The 14,785-nt window shown below is 42.4% G+C and overlaps 1 protein-coding gene across 2 annotated transcripts in view; it reads right to left on the bottom strand.

Moving 5' to 3' along the window:
• Window positions 1–14,785, bottom strand: part of MAPKBP1 (mitogen-activated protein kinase binding protein 1) — a 255,393-nt gene that overhangs the window by 18,037 nt on the left and 222,571 nt on the right. For both annotated transcript variants that reach the window (XM_073609140.1, XM_073609141.1), the window contains exons 21-25: window positions 14,321–14,415; window positions 14,020–14,087; window positions 12,206–12,409; window positions 11,721–11,878; window positions 5,592–5,716 (exon numbers count right to left, since the gene is read on the bottom strand). In XM_073609140.1, coding sequence (XP_073465241.1) covers window positions 5,592–5,716; window positions 11,721–11,878; window positions 12,206–12,409; window positions 14,020–14,087; window positions 14,321–14,415 — 650 coding nt within the window. The remainder of the gene's footprint in view (window positions 1–5,591; window positions 5,717–11,720; window positions 11,879–12,205; window positions 12,410–14,019; window positions 14,088–14,320; window positions 14,416–14,785) is intronic.

Below are 14,785 nucleotides of genomic sequence, written 5' to 3'. Positions count from 1 at the left end.
GGTGTGTGTGTGGGGAGGCTGACATATATACAGGTGTGTGTGGGGAGGCTGACATATATACAGGTGTGTGTGGGGAGGCTGACATATATACAGGTGTGTGTGTGGGGAGGCTGACATATATACAGGTGTGTGTGTGTGTGTGGGGGCTGACATATATACAGGTGTGTGGGGGGGCTGACATATATACAGGTGTGTGGGGGGGCTGACATATATACAGGTGTGTGGGGGGGGGGGGCTGACATATATACAGGTCTGTGTGTGTGTGTGGGGGGGCTGACATATATACAGGTGGGGGGGGCTGGCATATATACAGGTGTGAGGGGGGGGCTGACATATATACAGGTGGGGGGGGGGGGGGCTGGCATATATACAGGTGTGAGGGGGGTTGGCATATATACAGGTGTGAGGGGGGCTGGCATATATACAGGTGTTGGGAGGCTGACATATATACAGGTGTGTGTGTGGGGGGGAGATGACATATATACAGGTGTGTGTGTGTGTGGGGGGGGCTGACATATATACAGGTCTGTGTGTGTGTGGGGGGGGCTGACATATATACAGGTGTGTGTGTGGGGGGGCTGACATATATACAGGTCTGTGTGTGTGGGGGCTGACATGTATACAGGTGTGTGTGTGTGTGTGTGGCTGACATATATACAGGTGTGTGTGTGGGGGGGGGGCTGACATATATACAGGTGTGTGTGTGTGTGGGGGGCTGACATATATACAGGTCTGTGTGTGTGTGGGGGGGGCTGACATATATACAGGTGTGTGTGTGGGGGGGCTGACATATATACAGGTCTGTGTGTGTGGGGGCTGACATATATACAGGTCTGTGTGTGTGGGGGCTGACATATATACAGGTGTGTGTGTGTGTGTGTGTGGCTGACATATATACAGGTGTGTGTGTGGGGGGGGGGCTGACATATATACAGGTGTGTGTGTGTGGGCTGATATATACAGGTGTGTGTGTGTGGGAGGAGGCTGACATGTATACAGGTGGGGGGCTGACATATATACAGGATTGAGGGGGGGCTGACATATATACAGGTGTGAGGAGGGCTGACATATGTACAGATGTGAGGGGGGCTGACATATATACTGGTGTGATGGGTGGCTGGCATATATACAGGTGTGATGGGTGGCTGGCATATATACAGGTGTGTGTGTGTGTGTGTGTGTGTGTGTGTGTGTGTGGGGGGGGGGAGCTGACATATATACAGGTGTGTGTGTGGGGGCTAACATATATACAGGTGTGAGGGTGGGGCTGACATATAAATACAGGTGTGTGTGTGTGTGTGGGGGGGCTGACATATAAATACAGGTGTGTGTGTGTGTGGGGGGGGCTGACATATATACAGGTGTGTGTGTGGGGGGGGCTGACATGTATACAGGTGTGTGTGTGGGAGGGGGCTGACATGTATACAGGTGTGTGTGGGAGGGGGCTGACATGTATACAGGTGTGTGTGGGAGGGGGCTGACATGTATACAGGTGTGTGTGGGAGGGGGCCGACATGTATACAGGTGTGTGTGGGAGGGGGCCGACATGTATACAGGTGTGTGTGGGAGGGGGCCGACATGTATACAGGTGTGTGTGGGAGGGGGCTGACATGTATACAGGTGTGTGTGGGAGGGGGCCGACATGTATACAGGTGTGTGTGGGAGGGGGCCGACATGTATACAGGTGTGTGTGGGAGGGGGCTGACATGTATACAGGTGTGTGTGGGGTGGCTGACATATACAGGTGTGTGTGTGGGAGGGGGCTGACATGTATACAGGTGGGGGGGCTAACATATATACAGGTATGAGGGGGCTGACATATAAACAGGTGTGAGGGGGGGCTGGCATATATACAGGATTGAGGGGGGCTGGCATATATACAGGATTGAGGGGGGCTGGCATATATACAGGATTGAGGGGGGCTGATTGAGGGGGGCTGACATATATACAAGATTGAGGGGGCTGACATATATACAGGATTGAGGGGGGCTGACATATATACAAGATTGAGGGGGGCTGACATATATACAGGATTGAGGGGGGCTCACATATATACAAGATTGAGGGGGGCTGACATATATATACACGATTGGGGCAGGGGGGGCTGAGTGCGTACAGGTGAGGTGGCCGGTGTGTGGTTTCGGTGGAATGGCCCGTGGGCAAGCCCTGGGGAATGTTGGTGGTCAGACTCGGGGGGGCCCAGGTCTAAAGCTGTGTAAGGGGCCCAAACATTTCTGATGGCTGCCCTGCCTCTCCATATTACAGCACTGAGCATCTGAGCCAATCAGAACCAAGCTCGGTCACCTATAGGGCAGAAAGAAGATTGCCAAACCCTTTGCAGGTTTCCACTTGTCAAAGAATTGTGAAGTGGGGTGACAAAGAGCCCACGGGAAGGGCAAGTGCAAAAATACTTATAGTGCCTCCTAAAATTAACCCATTAATTTCCCTGGTATGGGCAAAAGCCTGTATGAAAACCCTTGTTAAATGACCTTTACAAACTGCAGAAGAGAGGAGATTAAAGTGGTAGTAAACCTACAGGAAAAAAAAAAAAAAAAAAAGACCTGCAAGACAAAGGCACAATGAGCTAGTATGCATAGCATACTAGCTCATTATGTAATACTCACCTGAGATTGAAGCCCTCGCTGCGGTGCCCGTACACAGCACCAGCCGGCAACATTTCTCCCCGGAGTTACTTCCGGGTATCGGGGCTCTGGCGCTGTGATTGGCCGGAGCTGCGATGACGTCACTCTCACCAGTAACGGTACACTCACTGAAGCAAATGGCACGTATGTGCCATTGCTTCAGTGCGCATGTGCTGATGACGTCGGCACATGCAGATACAGGGGATATCTCCTAAACTGTGCAGGTTTAGGAGATATCTGGGGTAGCTACAGGTAAGCCATATTATAGGCTTACCTATAGCAAAAAGTGGATTTTAAGGGTTTACAAACACTTTAATAACATTATGTGATAAAGTCAGCTAATCTGAAAAATAAAACATTTTGATAACCTGAGTACATATTTGAAATGTAATCATTGGTAGCTGTGGTTGAATGCAGAAATGAAGCTGCAAAATTAGTTTACCAAGGGAGGTATCAAATCCAAATGTAATCCAGACAGAGGATGAAACCCAGCCCATATGGCATATGAATTGCCATACTTTTTATACCACCATCAAAAAGCAAGATCATCAATGATATCACCCTTACTAATGTTAACACACAAGAGGAGAGTCCTAATCTGTACTTGGGTAGCTGCAACTGGATCCAATAGGCTGCAGACTCAGCAGTTTCCAAACCAAACTTTGGGGATATACAGGCAACAGACAGAAGGTGCTTCAAAAGCTACCATGGGATTGGTAGTTTTTAAAGCTGAATTCCAGATATGGTTTTTATAACATAATTACATTGGTCCAGCCAGCATCATTGCAAGTATGCATATGTCATACTTGTGGGATGCCCGTGGAAGCTGGAAATCACTGTAGTATTCTCTCTATTCACTATCTCCATCTAATTTCAATGGAAAAAGCCTTGCATTTATTTAGATAAAATGTGTTCTGTGAATGGCAGCTGCTCACAGTGAGTGGGCCCCTGTGTTTACTATGCATTAGGGCAGCTGCTTGACACAGGACAGCAGCAATCACTGTGGTAGCAGAGACTACTACAGTGATTTCCAGCTGCCAAAGGGATCACACAGGTATGGCATATGCATACTTACATCAAAGCTGAAAACCTGAAATGAAAATAATATGGAGGCTGCTACTGTTGACCTCTTCCTAAAAACACTGACTTGGCTGTCACAATTACCATATTGCTTCAACACAGAGTCAGCTAAAGTCAGCAGATAAAGGATTTTGACTTTGCTGAACTGCGTATGTCTTCAGAGTCAGAAAGTAAAGCAGCCAGAGCCAGCACAATAGCCAGGGAACTAGCATTTTCAGATGGAGGTCTGTGATGGCAGCCTCCACATTTCTCTACTGACAAGTTTACTTTAAAGTGATTCTAAAGGCAGCAGGCATTCTATGCATTAAGCTAAAAAACCTTCTGTGTGCATCAACCCCCCTAATACTTACCTGAGCCCCATCTTTATCCAGCGATGTCCACGAGAGACTTGGCTGGCTGAGACTCTCCCTCCTGATTGGCTGAGACAGCAGCGGCATGCCACTGGCTCCCACGGATGTCAATCAAAGCCAATGAGGGGAGAGAGGGGGCGGGGCCGGGTCGCGGCTCCTAATGTGAATGGACGCATGGAGCTGCAGCTCGGCTGCCTCTATAGCAAGCTGCTTGGTGTGGGGGCATTAAGCAGGGGGGAGGAGCCAGAAGGGCCGAAGAGTGACCCGAGAAGAGGAGGATCCTGGCTGCTCTGTGCAAAACCACTGCACAGAGCAGGTAAGTACGACATGTTAGTTATTTTTTAATGAAAAAAAACAAGGCTTCAGTATCACTTTAAGGATTTCTTTATCAAAAAATTTAACCCTAAATGGTGATGTTGGGAGACAGATATAATGCTGGACGTTGTTGACTTTTGTCCTAATGCAGTAAATTACATATATTTGCTTTTAAATATGTCTATGTATTATACTAGACCATGTCTATCATGGAGTCTCCTTTTCATGCAGGAAATTCCCGGCACACGACTGCCTGTTTTTGTTTTTTACTGTGCAGATATTGCTTCATCCCAAAGTAGAAATTTATCAGGAGCTCCAAATGTTGGGATCATTTAGATCTGGCCAAAAGCAGTACCCAGGTTTGAGCATAAGCTAGGTTGGGAATCTTGTTCATGTGTATGGTCAGTTAAAAACCTGATCACTTCAAGAATGCTCCAGTACAATAGTTTTGGTGAAGCCCCATGCTATTACAATATTGGACTGACGAGCAAATTCTGAGACACGTAAAGGATCAGTAAGGAAGAGAAGACAAACAGTTCTGCAATGATTGGTGAACAAAGCAAAGAAAATTGCACACACCTTCCAGAAATAGGTTCTCACTAAATAATATTTATTATATACTAGGTATACATTATATAAATTAAGAAAAACCTTCACCCAAATGTGTCTATTTTGTGGAGGTCTGTGTACAATGACTTACCTTTCTATCATTCATTTCAAAAATCAAATTTCTCCTCCCCTCCCTGCACACTCTATTGATGCCACTTGTGTTGTCTATAAAAGACCTGCTCCCCACACTCCCCAATGCCAGTTGGACCGATAGCAAATTTTGTGTGGCAAGAATAGATTTCAGGTTTTTTATATGAGTGCTATGGTGCAAAGTAGATCTTTACACATTTTTACACCATAATTCACAAAAAACAATATATTTTTTTTTATTGCAATAGTTTTGAGTGCTGGTTTGAGTGCTGGTATGCTCTAAAATTATCTAGAGGAAACCTGTGCAGCTTTTCCTCCATTCATATGTCTGCTATATTTAAATGCTAAGAGAGTAGTAACACTGACCCATAGATTGTATAGTTCTTGGTTAGTCAAACTGAGCCTTTTCAGAGAATGGCTGGTTCCACCACAGCCTAATCACATAGGCGTTTTTCTTTCTGAAAGTATTTGTAAACTCAACCACTTACATAAAGCCACTACTGACCTTCATTGGGGTGATCGGGGCTAGACAGGCGGCTGCTACTGTAATCCACAGAACATGCACTGTCTGGACTGTGCTTCTCTTGTACATCATAACCTTCAAGAGGCAAACCTCTTATCCTAAATTCACTAAAAAACAAAACAAAATCAGTACATAGCTGCACCAGGAGTACATATATACAAAGCATAGTAACCTGTACAGCAGACGGTATGAAAAATAAAAATACTAAAATGACAATATCACAGATAAGCAGCTAAGACATTGTATAGCATACTGCAAGGTACAGTGTATTATTTAAATTGTTTGCCAAGTCAAATTTATAAAATACTGCCAAGCCCCTCTATTAGAGCCTGGCATACCACACTATGAAAGTAATTTCTAAAAACGAGCCTTGTAAATACCTATTTAGAGCTATCTTCAGGCCAGTCACGTGACTCACGGCCACTTTACAGCTCTGATACATGGCTTCTGCGGGAGGGGCCAATATCTCCCTCTGACATAAGCCGGGGAGATCACATGGCCTCCTGCAGAAGCCCTGTCTCTGTGCAGTAAAGCATCCGCGAGTCATGTGACTGGCCTCACGATAGCTCTAAATAGGTATTTAAAACGCTCCTTTTTGCAAATGACTTACATAGTGTGGTATGCCAGGCTCTAATAGAGGGGCTGGCAGTGACCATTGTAGGTTTTTTTTATAACACTTTAACAGCATTATGTGATCTAGATTTACCTCCAGCCAGGCTATCAGCAATCACATGGCATCCCCAGATGGCTTGGAAGAGTGCAACATTTTCACCATCATAGCTAGCAGTACACTAACTGCACATCTCAGGTGATCTATGCTAAAATTAATATACACTGAATGAAAGACCACCAAAAAAAATAAAATAAATAAAAAGTACTTCGCGTCTCCATACATGGACACATCATAAAACATCCATTTTAATTATTATCTTAATTATTTGTTTAAAATATAAACAAACTTCTCTTTAAAAGCTATAAGTACAGTATTTGTGCTGTTCCATTACATAAATATATGCTTTACCGCTACAGTTCTCCGTTCTCGAATGAGCTGTGCTTTTCATTAGCTTGTACATCACATGTCCTCTAGCACAGGGGTAGGCAACCTGGGGCCCTCCAGCTGTTGTGGAACTACATTACCCATGAGGCATTGCAAGGCTGGCAGGTACAATTACTCCCAGAGGCATAATGGGACTTGTAGTTCTGCAACAGCTCGAGGGCCCCAGGTTGCCTACCCCTGCTCTAGCACATACAGTATATCACAAAAGTGAGTACGCCCTCACATTTTTGTAAATATTGTATTATATCTTTTTATGTAACACTGCAGAAATGACACTTTGCTACAACATAAAGTAGTGAGTGTACAGCTTGTATAACAGTGTAAATTTGCTGTCCCTCAAAATAACTCAACACACAGCCATTAATGTCTAAATCTAAACCGCTGGCAACAAAATTGAGTACACCCCTAAGTCAAAATGTCCGAATTGGGCCCAAAGTGTCAATATTTTATGTGGCCACCATTATTTTCCAGCACTGCCTTAACCCTCTTGGGCATGGAGTTAACCAGAGCTTTACAGGTTGCCACTGGAGTCCTCTCACACTTCTCCATGAGGACATCACAGAGCTGGTGGATGTTAGAGACCTTGCGCTCCTCCACCTTCCGTTCGAGGATGCCCCACAGATGCGCAATAGGGTTTAGGTCTGGAGACATGCTTGGCCAATCACCTTTACCCTCAGCTTCTTTAGCAAGGCAGTAGTCGTCTTGGAGGTGCACTTGGGGTCATTCTGTTGGAACACTGCCCTGCGAACCAGTCTCTGAAGAGAAGGGATCATGCTCTGCTTCAGTATGCCACAGTACATGCTGACATTCATGGTTCCCTCAATGAAGTAAAGCTCCCCAGTGCCAGCAGCACTCATGCAGCCCCAGACCATGACCACCATGCTTGACTGTAGGCAAGGCACACTTGTGTTTTTTTCTCACCTTGTTCCCACCACACACGCTTGACGCTATCTGAACCAAATAAGTTCATCCTGGTCTCATCAGACTACAGGACATGGTTCCAGTAATCCATATCCTTAGTTTACTTGTCTTCAGCAAACTGTTTTCGGGCTTTCTTGTGCATCATCTTTAGAAAAGGCTTCCTTCTGGGACGACAGCCATGCAGACCAATTTGATGCAGTGTGCGGCATATGGTCTTAGAACGGACAGGCTGACCCCCCACACATTCAACCTCTGCTGCAATGCTGGCAGCACTCATACGTCTATTTCCCATAGACAACCTCTGGATATGACGCTGAGCATGTGCACCCAACTTCTTTGGTCGACCATGGTGACACCTGTTCTGAGTGGAACCTGTCCTGTCAAATTGTTGTATGGTCTTGGGCACTGTGCTACAGCTCAGTTTCAGGGTCTTAGCAATCTTCTTATAGCCTAGGCCATCTTTATGTAGAGCAACAATTCTTTTTTTCAGATCCTCAGAGAGTTCTTTGTTATGAGGTGCCATGATGAACTTCCAGTTACCAGTATGAGAGCGCGTGAGAGCGATAACACCAAATTTAACACACCTGCTCCCCATTGACACCTGAGACCTTGCAACACTAATGGGTCACATGACACCAGGGAGGGAAACTGGCTAATTGGGCCCAAATTGGCCATTTTCATTTAAGAGTGTACTCTCTTTTTCTGCCAGTGGTTTAGATATTAATGGCTGTGTGTTGAGTTATTTTGAGAGGACAGCAAATGTACACTGTTATATAAGCTGTACACTCACTACTTTACATTGTAGAAAAGTGTAATTTCTTCAGTGTCGTCACATGAAAAGGTATGATAAAATATTTACAAAAATGTGAGGGGTGTACTCACTTTTGTGAGATACTGTAATTCTGAAATGCTAACCTTAGTTAGCCTGGCTGTACAGTACCACAATATAAAGTCAATCTTTATCAACTTGGCTATGGCTTGGCCTATGGCTGTACAGTACCACAATATACAAAGTCAATCTTTATTCTCTTTATTCTTCTCAACATGTTTCCTGGTTTTTCTGGAGCGCTTCATGAGGAGTACAGAGATAAGTATTTTGTACAGCATGCTGCAGCAGCATTTCGTAAACTCTTTAAAATGGTAGTCAGATTGGCGAGCACATCTCCATCCACAAAAAGTAGACGAAGGATAGGGGAAGAAAGGGAAGGGCCAAGAAGGAAGAGGGCCACATAAATTAGGCAGATATAAACCTCCAAGTTTTGCCCTCAAATGCTGGCGATCAGCCACCTGATTTTGGTCTACTTTTTGGTGGATGGAGACATGGCCGCTGATCTCAATTTTAAACATTTTATGATGTGTTGCTGTAACATTTGTGCTGTCCAAAACACTTACCTCTGTACCTCTCCTTAGGCTCGGTTCACATGCTTTTTTTGGTGCTTTAGTTTTTGCAGAAACGCAGTACAGTCCATTTAACATGGTTTTCTATAGGACATGTTCCCATCTATGCTTTTTTCAGCCGCTGCGTTTTTGGAAAGGGTCAGGGACTTTTTTTTCTTAAACGCAAAACGGTTCCACAGATTTCAATGGGGAAACTACAGAAAAGTATGTAGTACGTTTTTGCTGAGATTTTGGCTTAATTTGTGTTTTTTATTCTGCTCAACAAAAATTCGTAAAAAAAAAAACATTAAAAAAACGCAAATCACAGCAAAATTGCAAATGCAAAAACACACAGCAAAATTCACTGTAGAATGAACCAGTCACAAACTGCATAGATATGAATCAAACCTTAAGAAGGCAGCCAGCTTGGGACAGTTGTTTATTTATTTATTTATTTATTTCAGGTACTTATATAGCGCCGTCAATTTACGCAGCGCTTTACATATACATTGTACATTCACATCAGTCCCTACCCTCAAGGAGCTTACAATCTAAGGTCCCTAACTCACATTCATACATACTAGGGACAATTTAGACAAGATCCAATTAACCTACCAGCATGTCTTTGGAGTGTGGGAGGAAACCGGAGTACCCGGAGGAAACCCACGCAGGCTCAGGGAGAACATGCAAACTCCAAGCAGGTAGTGTCGTGGTTGGGATTCGAACCAGTGACCCTTCTTACTGCTAGGCGAGAGTGCTACCACTACACCACTGTGCCGCCCTATATTGTTAAGTGTTGACTATGCAAATTGTGATACTGTACAGCCATAAGCTAACTTAGGCTGATGTTTAGGAACCATCTACTAGAGGACATGTGATTTACAAGTTAATGAAAAGCACACTGTATTGGAACACCAGGAATACTGTACTTATGGCTTATAAAATTTTTATATTTGAAACAAAGATTAAATATATTTTTTATAATGTGTTCATGTATGGATAAGTGGAGTTAAAAGCCCCCAAAAAGTTCTTCCTTCTTTAGTGGGTTTTTATTCTAGTTAATGGGATGTGGGTGCACTCCTTGGAGGAGATCTATTGAAGAACTTAAGCCCTGAAAACATATACTGTACATTCAAAATAACTGGTACAGTATTTTACAATTTGCCCAGTCAGTTCCAATTTTAAAGTGCTGTAACGTTTTACTCTATAAATTGTTGATTATAGCATTTTTGTTTTGGGACCACTCAGATTGCGTAATTGATTACATTTTTTTATAGGGATCTTGCATTTAATTCACAATGCTATCAGTGTACATACACAATTTTACCGTAGACCAAAAATGCGCAATTTCATTGCATCATAGAAATTAATTGTTCTTGTGCTACATTTGCACCCAAGTGTGCTCCATATCCTCACTCTAAACACTCCCACTAGGTGGCAGAATAATACAGATGCTGGCTTTTGGCTAATTGCACACGCTGGGCTCCACCATAAAAGGTCTTGTGTCCAAGTATGGGCAGCCCCTATTTTGTAGTACCATAAGTAAATCATTTACAGACCCCTACATATGAACAAGTTCCATTCTGAGAGCTTGTACGCAAGTCCAATTTGTTTGTAAGTCCAACAAAGTGCCCAACCAACACAATTGGCCCAATAAATTACTGTAGTAGGTTTATAATACATTTCACACAAATAATACATGGACAAAGAGGTTGAACTAAAGATACAGTACTGTATTCAGTAAAGTACACAGAAGCACAACCACTGGTAGAGAGAATGCACACAAGAATGTATGCCAGAAATGTGAACTAACTCACATGATTGGACATGCAAATGCATGTTTGTAACTTTGACAGTTCGCAACTTGAAAGTTCGTAAGTAGGGGACGAACTGTAAATAGGCTGAAGTAAATTGAGTAAATAGGCTGAAATAAATCAGTTAACATTTACAACTTTGTTTTTTTTTTATTTATTTTTTGTCCTTGAAAGTGTGTATGGTACGATCATTCAACGCATACTATATTGTGCAACGCATCCAGAGTTTTTCTCTTTTAAGCACAAATAGATTTACAGTTGAGGTGTTCACCTGACAGACTGTGGAGGGCACTATTGTCATGCAGGACTGGCTTGTGAGCAGTCTTTTCCCTATGGAAAGTGTGTCTGCATTACTGAAGTCATGTCTGGTACTGCTGGTCCTGTTTATTGGTTCACAGACATAACTAGTTCAAATTCCCAGTCCTGCTTTCAGCAAAAATACATATTTAGCCTGCTATTCAGAAAGCAGAAACTAAGCCTATTTTAAAAGAAAAGAGAAAGACTGCATGGTAGGGATGCACAATATATCGGCTGCCAAAAAATTATCGCCCAAAAACTGGGTTGTTGGCGTTTTGGCTATAGAAAAAAAGGTGCCGATAAATTCCAGTTGAAGCTTATCGCCTGAAAATAGAGTTATCGGTGGTGATAATAGCCGAAAATAGGGTTATCAGTGCCGATAATGGTCAAAAATGATTTCATATTAATTAAAATTAATCATATTCATTTAAAAGTAAAATATAATGCAATTATATATAAAATATATATATATATATATATATATATATATATATTTTTTTTTTTTTTTTAAACGCCCATTTCTGTTTTGGTTTTTGGCAAAGTAAATCCTGAATTTTCGGTTTCGGAATTTTCATTTCGGAGCACCACTACTGCACGGAAGGAGAAAATAATCTAACTGGTTGCAAACAAAGTTTTATAAGTTACCTGCAAGTATCCAGAGCCTGCTCTTCCCCCGTATCAGGGTAGATGACACATTCCTTGCCCTCTGGTGTATCCAATTCCTGTTTGAAAACTCCATCCTCACATGACATTAACCGAATAACACGGGGACGGGCAGGGCCACAATGAGGAACAAATGGGTCCTGCAACAGCAAAAAAAAAAATTAGAAAAAACTGTAAAGATGACCTCATTGGGAAGATTCACTCTCTCGATTTTCCCTGGTAACCAATTTAGCTCTAGAGCTGCAGTATTTGTTTTCTGTATGTGAAAGCTTCTTTTTATACAATTATGCATTTTATACTAATTTGTCATATAAAGAGGACTTTCCCTACTCCTCCCACTTAATAAACTGCCAGTACATGATATAAAGTTTCCATCAATGCCATTTTAAAGATAGCTTGCCTACTATGTACATACACAGCACTATTATAGGCGTGGTACACCTGTGCACATTTCTCATCATACTAGCCTGTGCATTTGACTCAAGTAACTTTGCTCCCTGTTCTTCGTGGTGTCCTAGGTGGTCATCAGATGGAGAGAAAGACTCAAGCTGGCGGAGATCAAGCATCGACTTCACTGTCATTTCAAGGTTTCCAGGCTGGGACCAGCGGACACGTTGTCTGCGTGTCTTTTCAAGAGAGTCTGAACGCTGGGCAATGCAAGCCTCCTTTTCCTTGAGATGGAAAAGAAAATTACTAGCAACTTGCAAGCACTTAGGAAATTTAGCTGATTTGTATTTAAAGACTTGCATAACATCAATATTATTTTTGTGTATTACAAAATCACCATAAAAAATAATAAAAATCAATCAGTTACAATATATACTGTCATTATATCCATCCATAAAAGAAACATTCGCTATAAGTACAATATAACATAGGCAACATACAATCAATCTAGAGGGGTACAGCTAGGGCAGTCAAAAATGGGGAAGGATCTACGTGTCTTGGTAGATCATTGGCTTACAATGCCAATCTGCATCAAGCTAGACTTTTTTTGCATTAAAAGAGAAATAGACTTAAAGAAGTCAGGAAGAGCTCCAGGAGTTGTAGCACTTTTAAACATGTGCTGGATTATAAGGGGTCAAGTCCAATGAGGTGTATGCCACTTTGTGACATTTGCAGCCGCTTTGCCTATCCTTCCCTTCCTCTTGTCCAATCATGGAAGGCTTTCTGTTTTATTAACCTATTCACAAAATACAATGTGTTCTGTGAATGAACAGCAGAGAGAAGGGGCAGGACAGTGCCGCACCTGTGTAGCAGAGCGCATATTTCCGACACTCAATAAAAATGTAAATGTTAAATAAAAGAGATGAGGCTTAAACACTTTGTGGGATTTAAGCCAGTAATTGTTTTTAAAAAGTAATGTAATCCCTGGAGTTGCAAGAGCTAAATCAAGGTACCGGTAATTACATTTGCCACCTTATAGAGAACATTTAAAAAGGTTAATTTACTCAGAAAATGTTACTTTTGTATGGAATTCCTCAGGGAAAAACAGAAGTGCATTTCCTGGCATGTGACTGTTAGGCACTTGTGTTCTCTAGCTTCATAGCTGTATCTCTGCAGTGTGACATCATATTGGCACTGCTGCCTCTGACTACTAGTCTCATGAAATTAGGAGTGAGATTTGGTAATGTCATTCTAGCTTCAACAGAACACATACTAAAAGTAGAAAGAGATTCAGTAATGTCACTACTATGCTGCTCACTGTTCTCATGAGGGCTTGCTTGAGAAGAAGCAGTACCTGGGAACCAGAAGTACAAAAATCTCCCTGCTTCTGCTTTATTCATTCTATGGATCTATACCCCACCAATTAAGCGGCAACTTTGACATAAGGGAGACAAAACCCTGCCTCTGGCTGCTTATACATTGAGACATAGGGGTTGAATTACTAAAACTGGAGAGAGCAAAATCTGGTGCAGCTCTGTATAGAAACCAATCAGCTTCTAACTTCAGCTTGTTCAGTAAAACTGACATAAGAACCGGAAGCTGATTGGTTTCTATGTGGAGCTAAACCAGATTTTGCCCTCTCCAGTTTTAGTAAATCATCCCATAGTGAAGAAAAAGGCAGGAGGGAGGGCAAGAGGGAGGGAGCACGAGAGCGAGGGGGCACGAGAGCAATAAAATTTATTCATGTGCTTTGTGAACAGTTTATTCCTTTAGTAAATCAATTCCAGTGACGGGCAGCATATATTTTGTTGCCTTTCCCACATGTGTCTGATCACTCCAAGCGAACACACTCCGATACATTCTTATAGAACAAGCTATTACTCTGGAGACTTACCCTCTTCATTTCCCAATAAGATCCACTTCTTTCAAATGAGTCAGCAATATTTGGGGGCTTATCCAAATCTAAAACATTAAACAAATAATTTAAAAAAAATAAAAAATATACAAGTCTCAAACATTGTATACTGAGACAATTTAACCTTTCTCCATGTAATCAAAAACTATAATTTTTTAGATTTCAAGACACTGGATGCTATTAATTCCTTAGTGGATGTTAGAGGACAAAAAAACAAAACAAAAAAAACAAGGAAAACTTAACATGACATGGTCTAACTAAATTAAACTCATTGCCTTACTTGTTATCTCCTCGTCGCTCCCTTCATCAATTCCTTCTTTGTCACTGTCAGATGACAGTGCAGGAATTGGACACATCACTGCAATGGTCTCCCTTCTGGGAACATAAAAAGACTGCTTACTCAACACATCTAGGATAGGACTAGAGGATGTACTATATCTGCAGCTAAAGTTAAAAACATACTAAGAATATCAGAAAGGATGTAAAGAGATCATTGAAAGGCTTGCTCTAAGTCTGCTTTAAAGTGGTTGTAAACCTTTGACATTAAATATGAACAAAGCATATCATTCTATTGTGTGTACTTGTCTCAAACCAGAGCACTAAGTGTCATTTCTGTCAGCTGCCTCATTCCTCTTATATCTGCATGAGTCACTTCTGACAAGTTTTTCTGACACCAGGAGGTAAAAAAAATGACAGGGGGGGGGGGGGGAGCGGGGGGAAATCCAGCACACAGCCTGTGATTGAC

Source organism: Aquarana catesbeiana, linkage group LG13, assembly GCF_042186555.1.
Source record: "Aquarana catesbeiana isolate 2022-GZ linkage group LG13, ASM4218655v1, whole genome shotgun sequence".
Taxonomy (NCBI): domain Eukaryota; kingdom Metazoa; phylum Chordata; class Amphibia; order Anura; family Ranidae; genus Aquarana; species Aquarana catesbeiana.
Note: the sequence above shows the minus strand (reverse complement) of the source record. Positions and strands in the feature narration are given on the sequence as shown.